This window comes from Xenopus tropicalis, chromosome 10, assembly GCF_000004195.4.
Source record: "Xenopus tropicalis strain Nigerian chromosome 10, UCB_Xtro_10.0, whole genome shotgun sequence".
Taxonomy (NCBI): Eukaryota; Metazoa; Chordata; class Amphibia; order Anura; family Pipidae; genus Xenopus; species Xenopus tropicalis.
This window is the reverse complement of record NC_030686.2, coordinates 9,836,012-9,853,107: the sequence shown is the minus strand read 5'-3', so window position 1 is coordinate 9,853,107 and position 17,096 is coordinate 9,836,012. Positions and strand designations below refer to the sequence as shown.

The 17,096-nt window shown below is 38.7% G+C and overlaps 1 protein-coding gene across 1 annotated transcript in view; it reads left to right on the top strand.

The window, feature by feature from the left end:
* Positions 1 to 17,096, top strand: part of erbb2 (erb-b2 receptor tyrosine kinase 2) — a 77,168-nt gene that overhangs the window by 28,356 nt on the left and 31,716 nt on the right. The window contains exons 2-6 of the mRNA XM_002940374.5: positions 3,493 to 3,656; positions 5,320 to 5,506; positions 15,386 to 15,520; positions 16,448 to 16,534; positions 16,799 to 16,914. Coding sequence (XP_002940420.3) covers positions 3,493 to 3,656; positions 5,320 to 5,506; positions 15,386 to 15,520; positions 16,448 to 16,534; positions 16,799 to 16,914 — 689 coding nt within the window. The remainder of the gene's footprint in view (positions 1 to 3,492; positions 3,657 to 5,319; positions 5,507 to 15,385; positions 15,521 to 16,447; positions 16,535 to 16,798; positions 16,915 to 17,096) is intronic.

Sequence of the window (17,096 nt, the reverse complement as noted above, 5' to 3'; positions counted from 1 at the left end):
GCCCTAGAAATGTGTCCTGCACTGTCAGGATGTGGCCAATTTCCCTCGGAAATATCCATAATGACCCGTGTAACATCTGTCCGGCTGCGTGTGTCTCTAACGACTTCCTACTACTTCCTGTACTACTGCCAAGTCACCCAATTACAGTCTCCCTAGGGACCCCATCATTCGTGTAATATGGCCAGAACCCAATATGTATAATACTGACTGTGCTGTTATTTTCTTCAGGTTTAAACTGTATACAATTCATCCAGTTATTCTATAGCGTGCAAAAAAAAAATCAAAGGGCAACTCCACCCAAAAACAGTTTTTTTGCATAATAAAAGAATATGTAATTCTAAGCAACATTCCAATGTACATGTAATTGCTAGATAAAGCAGTACAGGTATGGGATCCCTTATCTGGAAACCCGTTATCCAGAAAGCTCCGAATTACAGAAAGCCCGTCTCCCATAGACTCCATTTTAATCAAATAATTCAGAATTTTAAAACTGATTTCCTTTTTCTCTGTAATAATAAAACAGTACCTGTACTTGATCCCAACTAAGATATAATTACCCCTTATTGGGGGCAGAACAGTCCTATTGGGTTTATTTAATGGTTAAATGATTCCCTTTTCTCTGTAATAATAAAACAGTACCTGTACTTGATCCCAACTAAGATATAATTACCCCTTATTGGGGGCAGAACAGCCCTATTGGGTTTATTTAATGGTTAAATGATTCCCTTTTCTCTGTAATAATAAAACAGTACCTGTACTTGATCCCAACTAAGATATAATTACCCCTTATTGGGGGCAGAACAGCCCTATTGGGTTTATTTCATGGTTAAATGATTCCCTTTTCTCTGTAATAATAAAACAGTACCTGTACTTGATCCCAACTAAGATATAATTACCCCTTATTGGGGGCAGAACAGTCCTATTGGGTTTATTTCATGGTTAAATGATTCCCTTTTCTCTGTAAAAATAGAGAAATAGAGAACAGAGAAAAGGGAATCATTTAACCATTAAATAAACCCAATAGGGCTGTTCTGCCCCCAATAAGGGGTAATTATATCTTAGTTGGGATCAAGTACATGTACTGTTTTATTATTACAGAGAAAAGGGAATCATTTAACCATTAAATAAACCCAATAGGGCTGTTCTGCCCCCAATAAGGGGTAATTATATCTTAGTTGGGATCAAGTACATGTACTGTTTTATTATTACAGAGAAAAGGGAATCATTTAACCATGAAATAAACCCAATAGGGCTGTTCTGCCCCAATAAGGGTTAATTATATCTTAGTACCTGTACTTGATCCCAACTAAGATATAATTACCCCTTATTGGGGCAGAACAGCCCTATTGGGTTTATTTCATGGTTAAATGATTCCCTTTTCTCTGTAATAATAAAACAGTACCTGTACTTGATCCCAACTGTTTTATTATTACAGAGAAAAGGGAATCATTTAACCATTAAATAAACCCAATAGGGCTGTTCTGCCCCCAATAAGGGGTAATTATATCTTAGTTGGGATCAAGTACAGGTACTGTTTTATTATTACAGAGAAAAAAATTAATAATTGTATTAAAAGGGAGTCTATGGAGGATGGCCTTCCCAAAATTTGGAGCTTTCTGGATAATGGGTTTCCAGATAACAGATTCTATACCTGTATATAACATGGAAGGCTTTATGAGAGTGGTTTTCTAGGGTCAATCTCCTGTCTTGTATCAGTGTTTCATAAAATCATACTGGAATGCAGGCCTAGCTACAGGCATGTTATTCCCACACAAGGTGGGTTTATACAGCATTTCAGTTGAACAGTAGGCCGCACATTTACAGTATTTACTTTGGCATTATTTCTGCTGTCCAATATATGCAGTTATTTGTAATATCCCATTATCCTTTTGTTTGCCGTTGCGTTCTGCTTTATTATTTAACAATAACGGGCTCATGTCTGCTTTATACATCTTGTTATATGATCTGACGTGTGTTGTAAATTAAACATTTTACACCATAGCAGACGGGCAGACAAGTGTATTTACAGCAGCGGTATTGTATTGCAGTCCAGTTCTTGCACACACCTTTATTATTATTCCAGGTATCAGACAAAACATTAGTACACACTCATTAATCACCCAACCTCCCTGTTGTATTTTTCCATTTTTCTGTGGTACAATGGCATATATTTAGGCTTTCTACAATTTCTTCTTGCAGTCGGCAATAGGTGTGACAAGCTGTGTGTCCTGCAGTAATTGGTGTACCTGACTTTCTATGGCATTCTCTCTTCTGCCATTTAAAGGAGACATTTAGGGGTGATTTTATCAATGTTTGAGTTTGATTTTAGCACTAAAACTCGTACAATTTGAGTTTTGGTTGTCTGGTATTTATTAAGTGCAAAACCCCCCAAAAACTTGAAAGTAAAACTTCACCATCTAAAAGCTTCTATAGAAGTCAATGGGAGTTGTCCTAGGCAAAGTCAAGCTATATTTGCAATCTCGAAAAACCCGAGTTTTTCAAGTTTTATTACTTTTTTTTCAGCGAGTTTATTTAGTTTAGAAAAACAAACTTGAATTCACAAACTAGAAAACTGATAAATAAGCCCTTTAGTTTTTAAGGATGGTTTAAATAATGATTTTCTTTAAAGGGGAACTCCACCCAAACACAACTTTAGGATTTTGAAAAGTGAACACAAATTGAAGCAGCTTTGCAATATACATCAATTAAAAATTATGCATCATGATTTATAATGTAATAATCTGGTTTGGAACAGTTCCCTAAGCCCCGCCCCCTGTTCCCCTGCTGATCTGGCTGACTTCTTTGTGACTCAAATATACTGTAACAATAGCGCCTGTCCCTCAGCCTGCCTCCTCCCAATCCCACAATTCCCTGCTGCACATGTGATGTCAATAAGGAAAGGAACATCCCAGTGCAATGCATTGTGGGTTATGTAGTTCCTGCATGCTGTCTGTAAGCTGGGGAGAAGTTGTTACAATTTGTAACATCAGTGTTTTAGTCCCTCCTCCCCTGCCAGGATATCAAATGATGCAGAAAGAGAAGAACAGTTTTGCAGCTGGATTTCAGCATATAAAAATGGTATTTATTCCTACTGTTTGAAGGAATAGATTACAGGGATAGGGATATTAGGGGTTTCTGTGTTGTGTGGAGCTCACGTTTTGGTTCAGAACCAGAGTTCTTGTTGAAGAATGGCTTAATGCAAAGTACCTGAATCACTGGTATAAGGGGAGAGCTTCTTTTGAGCATTGGCCATTCCTTATTTGTATATGGGACCCCAGTTTGTTGGGGGGGGGGGGGGGTAACATTACAGCAGTATCCCCTGTTCAACCATTATGCTTGTTCACAGATTTCTCTAAAATGTACTCGAAAATATATACAGGAAAATTAGGATTTTGTTTTTGTTTCTTTTACAAGAGAATCTGTATATATTCTACTAGAGAATATGTATACATTTTATATGTGCTAATTGGCTCTGCTGTCTCTCTTACGCAGTAATGGGGGAGGTTTGCACTGGCACCGATATGAAGCTGCTTCATCCCTTCAGCCAGAGAAACCACTATGAGACTCTCTCTACTATCTACCGTGACTGCCAAGTCATCCAAGGGAATTTAGAGATAACCTACCTAATAGAAGATAATGACGTATCCTTTCTTAAGGTAAGTGGATGCAGTGAATGATGGGCATATAGCATTGGCTTTATGTGGTTTTGCCTTACTCACATAGCTACAGGTTACTTGCTGTATATATAGACATATAATACAGGACTATATTATATATTTCACCTTCCAGGACAAGAATGCTATTGGAGTGGGATTTGGTGTGTCATATAAAAAATGTAAAAGTTCATATATATATATATATATACATACACAGGTATAGGACCTGTTATCCAGAATGCTTGGGACCAAGGGTATTCCGGATAAGGGATAATTTGGATCTCCATACCTTAAGTCTACTAAAAAATCAATAAAACATTCATTAAACCCAATAGGATTGTTTTGCATGCAATAAGGATTATTTATATCTTAGTTGGGATCAATTACAAGGTACTGTTTTATTATTACAGAGAAAAGGGAATCATTTAACCATTAAATAAACCCAATAGGGCTGTTCTACCCCAACAAGGGGTATTTATATCTTAGTTGGGATCAAGTACAGGTACTGTTTTATTATTACAGAGAAAAGGGAATCATTTAACCATTAAATAAACCCAATAGGGCTGTTCTGCCCCCAATAAGGGGTAATTATATCTTAGTTGGGATCAAGTACATGTACTGTTTTATTATTACAGAGAAAAGGGAATCATTTAACCATTAAATAAACCCAATAGGGCTGTTCTGCCCCCAATAAGGGGTAATTATATCTTAGTTGGGATCAAGTACAGGTACTGTTTTATTATTACAGAGAAAAGGGAATCATTTAACCATTAAATAAACCCAATAGGGCTGTTCTGCCCCCAATAAGGGGTAATTATATCTTAGTTGGGATCAATTACAAGGTACTGTTTTATTATTACAGAGAAAAAGGAAATCAGTTTTACATTTCTGAATTATTTGATTAAAATGGAGTCTATGAGAGCCTTTCCGTAATTCGGAGCTTTCTGGATAACGGGTTTCCGGATAAGGGGTCCGATACCTGTATATATATATAATTAGTTGTCATTAGTGGATTACGCTTTTTACATTAGTAAAAAGGATAAATTGTAGTAAACAGCACTAAACTAGGGTGACCAGATGACTTCAGGGGCGTCTAGTAAATACATGTTGCAGGGCAGCATTGATTGCATTTTAATTAACCTACAAACAGTTCAGCCCTGTTGGCTGGATTTTCTAAACATGTTTCTAAATTTTCAGGTGATCAGGTCACCCTACACTAAACTAAAGTCCAGCCACGTTTATTGCTTAAAACTCACTGGCGTTTATGTGCCCTGGTCCATGACCTATAGCAGCCTATCAGTAGTAGTATACTAATTTATGGGGGTATAACTACTAAAAGGAAAAATCTGATTGCATTTTGTGTATTATAAGACAATGGCAAATTCATTCTCTCTTGCTGAACAAACTCCGATCTTAATTGGTTTGTAAAAAAATTGCCTATTTATTGTAAACAGCAATGGGTAACTGGTTTTTTTCAGTAGCTGCAGGTAGAACAGTAAAAGCAAACATATGATTGGTTGCTGTGGGTTACTGCCCTGGCACAAATTTGCCCAGTGTTCATAAATGAGCCCAACTAAATTAATGACTAATTGGTGGGATGGTGGGACTGTAATGGTGGGTCATATGGTCATTGTAGGTTGTAATTACCTCTCCTGCCTTTTAGGACATTAAAGAAGTACAGGGCTATGTCCTAATTGCGCATAACCTGTTGAGTTATGTGCCCTTGGAGAATTTACGGATTATCCGTGGCACTCAGCTGTACCAGGAACGATACGCCCTCGCCGTACTGTCCAATTCAGACCCCAGTGGGACAGCCGGCCTGCGGGAACTGCGCATGAAGAACCTAACAGGTAATAACACTTTGACATTGTTGGTTTTGGATTTTTAGCCATTTGGTCGCATAGTAAATCTTGGAAAAGTCGCAACTTTTTGAATTGGAAAAAAATCAGATGGTTGGTAAATGGCCCCCTTAGAAGTCATTGTACTCTCACACAAACTAAAGGAAAACTTGTTATGTTGCGCTGCGGAATATGTTGGCGCTTTATAAATAAATGTTAATAATAATAAAATGTAAGTCTCTATAAAAATATTTAGCAATAAAACATTTGTGAAACCTGCTTCATCTAAATAAACCATTTTCATAAAAATATACTTTTTTAGTAGTACAGCTTTTATCCAGAATGCTTGGGACTTGAAGTCTTCCGGATAAGGGGTCTTTCTGTAATTTGGATCCCCATACCTTAAGTCTACTAAAAATAATTTAAACATGAAATAAACCCAATAGGACTGTTCTGCCCCCAATAAGGGGTAATTATATCTTAGTTGGGATCAAGTACAGGTACTGTTTTATTATTACAGAGAAAGGGAATCATTTAACCATTAAATAAACCCAATAGGGCTGTTCTGCCCCAATAAGGGGTAATTATATCTTAGTTGGGATCAAGTACAGGTACTGTTTTATTATTACAGAGAAAAGGGAATCATTTAAACATGAAATAAACCCAATAGGGCTGTTCTGCCCCAATAAGGGGTAATTATATCTTAGTTGGGATCAAGTACAGTAACTGTTTTATTATTACATAGAAAAGGGAATCATTTCACCATTAAATAAACCCAATAGGGCTGTTCTGCCCCCAATAAGGGGTAATTATATCTTAGTTGGGATCAAGTACAGGTACTGTTTTATTATTACAGAGAAAAGGGAATCATTTAACCATTAAATAAACCCAATAGGGCTGTTCTGCCCCAATAAGGGGTAATTATATCTTATCTGGGATCAAGTACAGGTACTGTTTTATTATTACAGAGAAAAAGGAAATCATTGTAACTTAATATGATATAAACATATTCATTCTGGGGGTATAGTTTTCCTTTAGGGCATTCTTAGAATGCTAGGTTACATCAGCCAGTGATGGGGGTTCTTCCTGTTACAGTTAGAACCTGCACTATTTCCTGTCAGGTGACACAGTGAGTGACACAAAGAACATTACAAAATAATGGCCGAAATTCTTTACTAGGTCACTTATTATGAAATAAATTATCTGCTGTTTTTCTTTTCTAAACATAATTCTTTACCTGTGTTTATGTGTGTGAAGTGTAACTAGGCAACATGGGATGTTATTGTTTGGGCAATTGGAAAAAAAAAGTCAGTGTGTATGTGCCCAGATTAGAAAGAACGTGACTAAGCCTACTTTATACACTAGATTATTGTGTCTGTGTTTGTGTGTAAAACTGGACTCAGGGGATTATGTAAAGCTGCTTCTGGCACACCTCACGTAGGCTCCATTTTGTACCAGGAAAGTGGGAAAATACATTATTATGAATAACACAGTCACAACATGGGGTAAGAAAGTTCCCTGCTCCATAGGTGTCACGTAACTCTGAAGTGAATGCAAGGCTAGTAAAAGAATAACCGAGATCAAACCGTGCATACAAGCTATTTCTGTGGTAGTGACATGGCTGCTTGCACGGAGGATTTTATTGCTTGTTCTTCATGTGACTCCTGCCTGAACACTGTTATGGAAGCTGTAATATGGTTTGTATGGATGAAGTTCTAGCACACTCATGTCAAACACAAGGCCCGCGGGCCAAATCCGGCCCGCCAGGCCTTGCAATGTGGCCCGCACTGCGCTGTCATAGGAGGCTTGTGATCTTGCGCCAATCTATTACGCATGCGCAGTACCGCCGCTCCCTAAGTCTTCGCCAGTGGCTCCTTCTGTCTTATGCTGCGGCAACAGGCCCTTTTATAAGGTTGCGCCCGTGCGTATGACGTCACACGTCAGCGACGAGGCGCAACCTTATAGTAGTGCCTGTTGCCGCAGCATAAGACAGAAGGAGCCGCCGACATCACAGGTCTGTTGGGGGTACTTTCTGTGGGGGCTCTGTGTGTGCGGGCTGGCTACTGTCTATGGGGGGTACTGTGTATGAGGCAATTGGGGGCACTTTGTGTGGGGGCTACTGTCTATGGGGGGTACTGTGTATGAGGCAATTGGGGGCACTTTGTGTGGGGGCTACTGTCTATGGAGGGTACTGTTTATGGGGGCAATTGGGGGCACTGTTTATGGGGGCAATTGGGGGTACTTTCAATGTGGGCACTGTGTGTGGGGTCTACTGTCTATGGGGGATACTGTGTATGAGGCAATTGGGGGCACTTTGTGTGGGGGCTACTGTCTATGGAGGGTACTGTTTATGGGGGCAATTGGGGGCACTGTTTATGGGGGCAATTGGGGGTACTTTCTATGTGGGCACTGTGTGTGGGGTCTACTGTCTATGGGGGATACTGTGTATGAGGCAATTGGGGGCACTTTGTGTGGGGGCTACTGTCTATGGAGGGTACTGTTTATGGGGGCAATTGGGGGTACTTTCTATGGGGGCAATTGGGGGCACTGTGTGTGGGGGCTACTGTCTATGGAGGGGTACTCACTCATTTTAAATTCACATTTCTGGTTAACGTTGTCAGTTTATGACTGTTCAGTAAACCATTCGGCCCGCGATTTAGGCTGGATTTTAGATTTTGGCCCCTTCTCTGATTGAGTTCGACACCCCTGTTCTAGCAGATCACACTATACACAGACAAACAGGAAAACAACATGATTGTTGTTATTATCTCATATTTATAAAGCCCCAGCATATTCTGCAGCACTAGGTATATGCATTGAACATACAGATTCACATAGAAAGCAGCCAAAAACCCATACAAGAGGCAGAGGGCCCTGCCCAAAAGAACTTACAGTCAGCAATAGTGCATTCAGGGATGAGCTTTCTGCAGATGGTAGAATTTGCGTGATGGCTGATGGCAGCAGTGGAATGTTTCCATTTTTTTACCCAGAGAGGTAACTGAGCCAGTCATGCAACCCCATTTGCCCCCATAGTACTGGAATGAGTGGACTGCGTTGATGCCGAGAAGAGAAAGAAAGGCGGCCAAAGGTCTCAGTGTCATTCTGTATCAGATGACATGGCTAGAACAATTCCTAATAAGTGTTTAGTAAATATACATGTTTAGGTTGCCTCACCATAAGAATTAGCAGCCCATTACATATTTTTCATTAGTACAGGTATAGGACCTGCTATCCAGAATGCTCGGGACAAGGGTATTCCGGATAATGGGTCTTTCCATAATTTGGATCTTCATACCTTAAGTCTACTAAAAAATTAATAAAACATTAAGTAAACCCAATAGAATTATTTTGCATCCAGTAAGGATTAATTATATCTTAGTTGGGATCAAGTACAGGTACTGTTTTATTATTACAGAGAAAAGGGAATCATTTAACCATGAAATAAACCCAATAGGGCTGTTCTGCCCCCAATAAGGGGTAATTATATCTTAGTTGGGATCAAGTACAGTTACTGTTTTATTATTACAGAGAAAAGGGAATCATTTAACCATTAAATAAACCCAATAGGGCTGTTCTGCCCCAATAAGGGGTAATTATATCTTAGTTGGGATCAAGTACAGGTACTGTTTTATTATTACAGAGAAAAGGGAATCATTTAACCATGAAATAAACCCAATAGGGCTGTTCTGCCCCCAATAAGGGGTAATTATATCTTAGTTGGGATCAAGTACATGTACTGTTTTATTATTACAGAGAAAAGGGAATCATTTAACTATGAAATAAACCCAATAGGGCTGTTCTGCCCCCAATAAGGATTAATTATATCTTAGTTGGGATCAAGTACAGGTACTGTTTTATTATTACAGAGAAAAGGGAATCATTTAACCATGAAATAAACCCAATAGGGCTGTTCTGCCCCCAATAAGGGGTAATTATATCTTAGTTGGGATCAAGTACAGGTACTGTTTTATTATTACAGAGAAAAGGGAATCATTTAACCATGAAATAAACCCAATAGGGCTGTTCTGCCCCCAATAAGGGGTAATTATATCTTAGTTGGGATCAAGTACAGGTACTGTTTTATTATTACAGAGAAAAGGGAATCATTTAACCATGAAATAAACCCAATAGGGCTGTTCTGCCCCCAATAAGGGGTAATTATATCTTAGTTGGGATCAAGTACAGTTACTGTTTTATTATTACAGAGAAAAGGGAATCATTTAACCATGAAATAAACCCAATAGGGCTGTTCTGCCCCCAATAAGGGGTAATTATATCTTAGTTGGGATCAAGTACATGTACTGTTTTATTATTACAGAGAAAAGGGAATCATTTAACTATGAAATAAACCCAATAGGGCTGTTCTGCCCCCAATAAGGATTAATTATATCTTAGTTGGGATCAAGTACAGGTACTGTTTTATTATTACAGAGAAAAGGGAATCATTTAACCATGAAATAAACCCAATAGGGCTGTTCTGCCCCCAATAAGGGGTAATTATATCTTAGTTGGGATCAAGTACAGGTACTGTTTTATTATTACAGAGAAAAGGGAATAATTTAACCATGAAATAAACCCAATAGGATTATTCTGCCCCCAATAAGGGGTAATTATATCTTAGTTGGGATCAAATACAGGTACTGTTTTATTATTACAGAGAAAAGGGAATCATTTAACCATTAAATAAACCCAATAGGGCTGTTCTGCCCCCAATAAGGGGTAATTATATCTTAGTTGGGATCAAGTACAGGTACTGTTTTATTATTACAGAGAAAAGGGAATCATTTAACCATTAAATAAACCCAATAGGGCTGTTCTGCCCCAATAAGGGGTAATTATATCTTAGTTGGGATCAAGTACAGGTACTGTTTTATTATTACAGAGAAAAGGGAATCATTTAACCATTAAATAAACCCAATAGGGCTGTTCTGCCCCCAATAAGGGGTAATTATATCTTAGTTGGGATCAAGTACAGGTACTGTTTTATTATTACAGAGAAAAGGGAATCATTTAACCATTAAATAAACCCAATAGGGCTGTTCTGCCCCAATAAGGGGTAATTATATCTTAGTTGGGATCAAGTACAGGTACTGTTTTATTATTACAGAGAAAAGGGAATCATTTAACCATGAAATAAACCCAATAGGGCTGTTCTGCCCCCAATAAGGGGTAATTATATCTTAGTTGGGATCAAATACAGGTGCTGTTTTATTATTACAGAGAAAAGGGAAATCAATTTAAAAAATCTGAATTATTTGATTAAAATGGAGTCTATGGGAGACAGGCTTTCCGTAATTCAGAGCTTTCTGGATATCAGGTTTCCGGATAAGGTATCCCATACCTGTACATATTCATTGCAAAGGAGCTACAAAATGAGTGCTTCTAGCTTTGATGCTCTATATGTGCGTGTGAGTGCTGCAGTAATAACATATTTAGTATAGCCAGTGCTTAACTCCAGTTTGGAGTTTTAGCAGCTATCTGGTTGCTAGGATCTAAATTACCTTAGGAACCAGGCAGTGGTTTGAATGAGAGGCTGGAATATGAATAACAATAACAATATAATTGTAGCCTCATAGAGCAATAGCTTTTTGGCTGTTTGGGCAAATAATTCAAAAACTATATGAAATAAAAAAAAGTGAGGACCAATTAAAAAACTGCTAAGAATTGGCCATTCTTTAATATACTAAACCACCCTTTTAAGAAAAAAACAAGACAGAATATTCCCATTCATTTTCAATTGAACTTCACAAGTTTTTTCTGGCAACTCAGTTTTGATAAATTGGCCCCTAGATGTCACCAAGATGTTCCATGATCGTGTATAGGAAAGAGGTAGCAGGCTGATTGCTTTTATACAAGGTTAAAGCACTCCAAAGTAGCTTTTAATGTTGTTTATTATAATACACTGTTACTGTTATTTATTATAATACAGTGTTACTGTTATTTATTATAAAACACAAGTTTGGGTGTATCAACATTGTTAGTGCAGCAAAAGGATTGTCTGCTGTAGAATAAAAATGCTTTGCATGCAAGAGAACAGACAAAGACCCGGAGTCTATTTGTTCTGTCCTACCTGATTGGTGGGCAGACCTTTATTTATATTAATTTTCATACATGACATGTTAAAATAGTATTTCAGGTGGTTCTGCTAGATCACCAATCAGATTCAAGCACTTGTAGTCATCCTATGATAGGTGAAATGTCTAATGAGTTTACAGATTTGTCTTTTGCCCTAATTACAGGTTTGCGAGCAGTACATCCTAAATCAATAGTTAGTTTAAACAGAAGTATTTGCTAAACAATTTGCTTTGAAAAGTCCAGTAACATTGATTTTCTTTAGGTACACAGTTTGTGGACTTCCTAAATGCAATTAACCTTATTGCAGTTACTTTGTCACGAAGAGGGACTAAGACCATCTTTATAACCAAGAATCCATTCTTGACCAGCAGAATTGATCATAACTCATGCTAGAGAATTCTCGATCCACTGCAATCTAGTTAATTGCCTAACAATAACTAATTTCCCCTCTTAAGTCTAAGATATAGGACATGCAACATAACATAATATATCCTTCCAATCCCCATAAGGTTCCATTCCAAATGCTTAGTAATATTGTCATTTGTAATGACAATTACAATTGTTTTATTATTATAGAGAAAAGGGAATCATTTAACCATGAAATAAACCCAATAGGGCTGTTCTGCCCCAATAAGGGGTAATTATATCTTAGTTGGGATCAAGTACAGGTACTGTTTTATTATTACAGAGAAAAGGGAATCATTTAACCATGAAATAAACCCAATAGGGCTGTTCTGCCCCAATAAGGGGTAATTATATCTTAGTTGGGATCAAGTACAGGTACTGTTTTATTATTACAGAGAAAAAGGAATCATTTAACCATCAAATAAACCCAATAGGGCTGTTCTGCCCCCAATAAGGGGTAATTATATCTTAGTTGGGATCAAGTACAGGTACTGTTTTATTATAACAGAGAAAAGGGAATCATTTAACCATTAAATAAACCCAATAGGGCTGTTCTGCCCCCAATAAGGGGTAATTATATCTTAGTTGGGATCAAGTACAGGTACTGTTTTATTATTACAGAGAAAAGGGAATCATTTAACCATTAAATAAACCCAATAGGGCTGTTCTGCCCCCAATAAGGGGTAATTATATCTTAGTTGGGATCAAGTACAGGTACTGTTTTATTATTACAGAGAAAAGGGAATCATTTAACCATGAAATAAACCCAATAGGGCTGTTCTGCCCCCAATAAGGGGTAATTATATCTTAGTTGGGATCAAGTACAGGTACTGTTTTATTATTACAGAGAAAAGGGAATCATTTAACCATTAAATAAACCCAATAGGACTGTTCTGCCCCCAATAAGGGGTAATTATATCTTAGTTGGGATCAAGTACAGGTACTGTTTTATTATTACAGAGAAAAGGGAATCATTTAACCATGAAATAAACCCAATGGGGCTGTTCTGCCCCCAATAAGGGGTAATTATATCTTACAGGTACTGTTTTGTTATCACAAAGAAAAAGGAAATCATTTTTTAAAATTTCTGAATTATTTGCTTATAATGGAGTCTATGGGAGATGGCCTTTCCGTAATTTGGAACTTTCTGGATAACGGGTTTCCAGATAAGGGATCCCATACCTGTACCATTTATTGCTGTTATAATACCAATAGAAAGATGCTTAGTATAATCACAAGACCAGTTATACACGTCCTTATAGTTGTAGCAGGTTCCTTATAGCAAACGTTTTGAAGTACGTCTTATGGAGATATGGAAAACACCACCATAGTTCAATTGTAGATTGAAGCAAGTATGATTTGATTCTCACAGCAAATTCTCATTGTCAATTAAAACTGTTCTTCTTAGATCATTAGCGAAACATGTGGACACCAGGATTAATGCATATAGCTTCCACGTCATTAGAAGAATCAGTTTGGCTGGGAAAGAGTAAAATATAATATTAAATATTTGAATCAGAGTCTTTAATATTAATGCAGTAAATGTGTTGATGTTTAGTTCTGGTGCAACAATCTAAGAAACATAAGGGTTGATTCATTAAAGGTCGATAAGCGTTATCACATGCTTTTTTGTGTTAAAATTGATGCGAAAAAAACTGCATGATTCGCTAAAGTATTATCGCGTGTGTTAAGACGCATGATCGCAAGGCGTTAATTTTAACGCGTTGCGTTAATGCTCGCATAGAAATAATACTAACGCATGATTCACAAACACATAAGAAGCGTTAGATATCGCATTAGTCTGTGCGAAAATTAACACCTACATGGGGCAGGCGGTAATTAATTAGAAAATAGTGGTTTGTGAGCTTTTGGCAACACAATATGGACTTTGCAGTGGGATTTTTTCAAGTGATGCAGCCTCCAGTTTGCAGGGAAATGGGCATTTGCAGAAAAGTAGTTTTATGAACGTAAATATATAGTGCACAGAGGGAATTAACGCTCGCGCAGAAAATAATGCAAGAAAAACGCTCAACGCGAGTTAAATAACGCAAACAACATCGCGTCTTAACGCAAGTATCCTATAGTAAATCGTGCGTTAAGTCGCAAAAAATAAGAAGCGATAAAATTTTTAACGTATTCTATAAATGGCGCTCAAAATATCGACCTTTAGTAAATCAACCCTATAGAGTAAAGGTCCCCATACACTATAAGATCCGCTCGCTTGGCGATGTCGCCAAGCGAGCGGTTCTTCACCCGATATCCCCACCTATGGGTGGGCGATATCGGGTAGCAAGTAGCTAAAAAAAAAATAATCCGATCGTTTTGCCCTGGTGCCAAACGATCGAATTACATTTGCGGCCATGGGGCAGTCGGTTCGGGGGCCGCATCAATGAGCCAATGCGGTCCCCTGGATTTTCTAACCTGCCCGATCGATATCTGGCCAGGCCGCTCGGTTCTGCCCATACACAGGCCAATTAGCTGCCGAATCGGTCCAAGGGAGCGATATCGGCAGCTACTATCGGCCCGTCTATGGGGACGTTAAGTCTTTAAATATATATAAAGGATAATTATTATTAGTAATAGCATTAGCGACTTGTCTAAAAAAACTTCCAATGGATCCAAAAATGTCACCAAACTTTAATTAGGAAAACTAGTAACCCAATGCTGAGCTTCTTATGTTCCAATACAGTTGTATATTTCTGGCAGAAGGGGGATTTCAGTAATATTAGAACAAAGTGTGGGAAGATAATGTGTGTGACACGGCCTATTAAATGTGCAGAGTGTGGGAGATGGCTGTGTGTATGTACAACAGGAGCGAGTGTGTGAGGCCTTAGGGGTTACTGTGTGTTTGTAGGAGGCCGCTGTGTGTTTACTAGATCAGGTTTCCCTGCCTATAACAGCTGCCATAAAGTATGCCTTATACGTCAAACCCGAGTGGATGGCAGATGATCTTACAGCCCGTAGCCTGAAAGGGTAATATGGCCGCGTCTCATTGAATCAGCCACATTGAAATACCTGTGGAATAAAAGTATGCGGCCTGCGTACTATGAATAGGCTTGAATGTGGCCATATGGGGAAAGCTGAGAATAACAGAAATCTGGGTCGTAAGTCCATACAGCTCGAAATAATTGGTGTTTATCTCTTGTGACTGAGCTTGGAATTGTCAGCAGGTGGCTCTGCGGCCGTAGCTGAACTACAACTCCCAAATTAGGAGTTGATTAACACTAGTTGAAGCAATCATTCAAAAGATATTTAAATGGTGCACAAAAGTGCAAGAAAATACTGTACATCCCTATTATCATGTTGTTCAGCTGTTGTTAAATGGAGAGGTAGATAGCACATGTATTTTAATTTCTCCTCAATACAGAGGTTTTCTTCCTAGTCATACTGTCTTGCTTTTTTTCTCTGCAGAAATCCTAAAAGGCGGCGTGATCATGGAGAATAACACCCAGTTATGTTTCCAGGACACAGTCTTGTGGGCAGATATCCTGAGCCAAAGCAACAGCCAGAGAAATGAGGTGGTCCTAGGCTCCAGCAACCGCCAATGTAAGCCACCATTTGAGCGAGGAATTAGGGCTGCATTACTTTACCTTTAAATTCTCTAATGTCATGGCCCTAGATGAAAAGTTGTTTTTTATGAGGTGCGTCTTGGATTCAGTGAATTCATTTATATCAGGGATCCCCAACCAGTGGCTCACGGGCAACATGTTGCTCCCCAACCCCTTGGGTGTTGCTCTCAGTGGCCCCAAAGCAGCTGCTTATTTTTGAATTCCTGACTTGGGGGCACATTTTGGCTGCATAAAAACCAGTTGTACTGCCAAACAGAGCCTTCTGTAGGCTGCCAGTCCCCATAGGGGCTACCAAATAGCCAATCACAGCCCTTATTTGACACCTCTAGGAACTTTTTTATGCTTGTGTTGCTCCTCAAGTCTTTTTACATTTAAATGGGGCTCATGGGTAAAAAAAATGTTGGGGACCCCTAATTAGGAGGATACTGTATTGACAGGCAGACATTTGAAATGCAGGCTCTTCTAGAAGGGAAGATGCCTCTGGCAAAACAAAGAAGAAAGTCACCAAACTCCTCACTGATAATACTAACCCCTCGTTCGGTAACAACAGGAGCTGACTGAGCCAGTAGTGGGCTGGTACATGTTTGGGATGTTTGGAAAGGTATAAGCAAATACATAGACAGTATGTGTTTTTGCCTGTAGATAGATAGAAAGAAAGATAGATAGATAGATAGAGATGGATAGATGGATAGATAGATGATAGATATATAGATATATGGATAGATAGATAGATAGATAGATATGGATAGATAGATAGATGATAGATAGATATATAGAGATATGGATAGATAGAGATATAAAGCCTAGAGAAGCCTTAAGCCTTGAGGCCAGCTACAATTTAGATGTTGTTTCCTTGGATGTTGTTTCAATATGTTGACTCGTCAGACGTCTTCTCTCCATATAGGCCCAACCTGCTCCCCTGGATGTGGCTCCCTTCCCTCAGGCAAATCTGGATTTTGTTGGGGAGAGGGACAGGAGTACTGTCAGATCTGTGAGTATCTGTGAGGGCTGCTGATACAGGGTTTTTTGTCTGTGGGGCTGTCTGGGCAAGTGGTAAGAGGGCATTACTTGAGTCACTGTAGACATAATTGTTAATGTAGGTATACAGAAGTATTAAGTAGAATCATGCTTCTCCAGATTCCACCTCCCTATTTTCAAATATCCCACACAGGAAGGAATTTCATGTGCTTTGCCAGCGGTGCAGGGTTAGCAATCAGATGTGAATGCTTTGTCTCTTGCTCTGTTCCTTTGCCAGTAACCAGCACTATCTGCAACAGTGGATGCCAGAGATGTAAAGGGAACCATTCTACTCACTGCTGTCATGAGCAGTGTGCTGCAGGCTGCACTGGACCCAAGAACTCTGACTGCCTGGTGAGACACTTATACACCGAGATGCTGTACCTTGTAGTCCTCTTCTGCCTGTATCAAGTATGGGTGAAAAACTATATCCCTAGTCCCCTCTGTCTGTACGACTAGCAACACTAAGGGGCCGATTTACTAATCCACGAACGGAGCGAAAGCGTCCAAATGCGTTTTTTCCGTAATGATCGGTA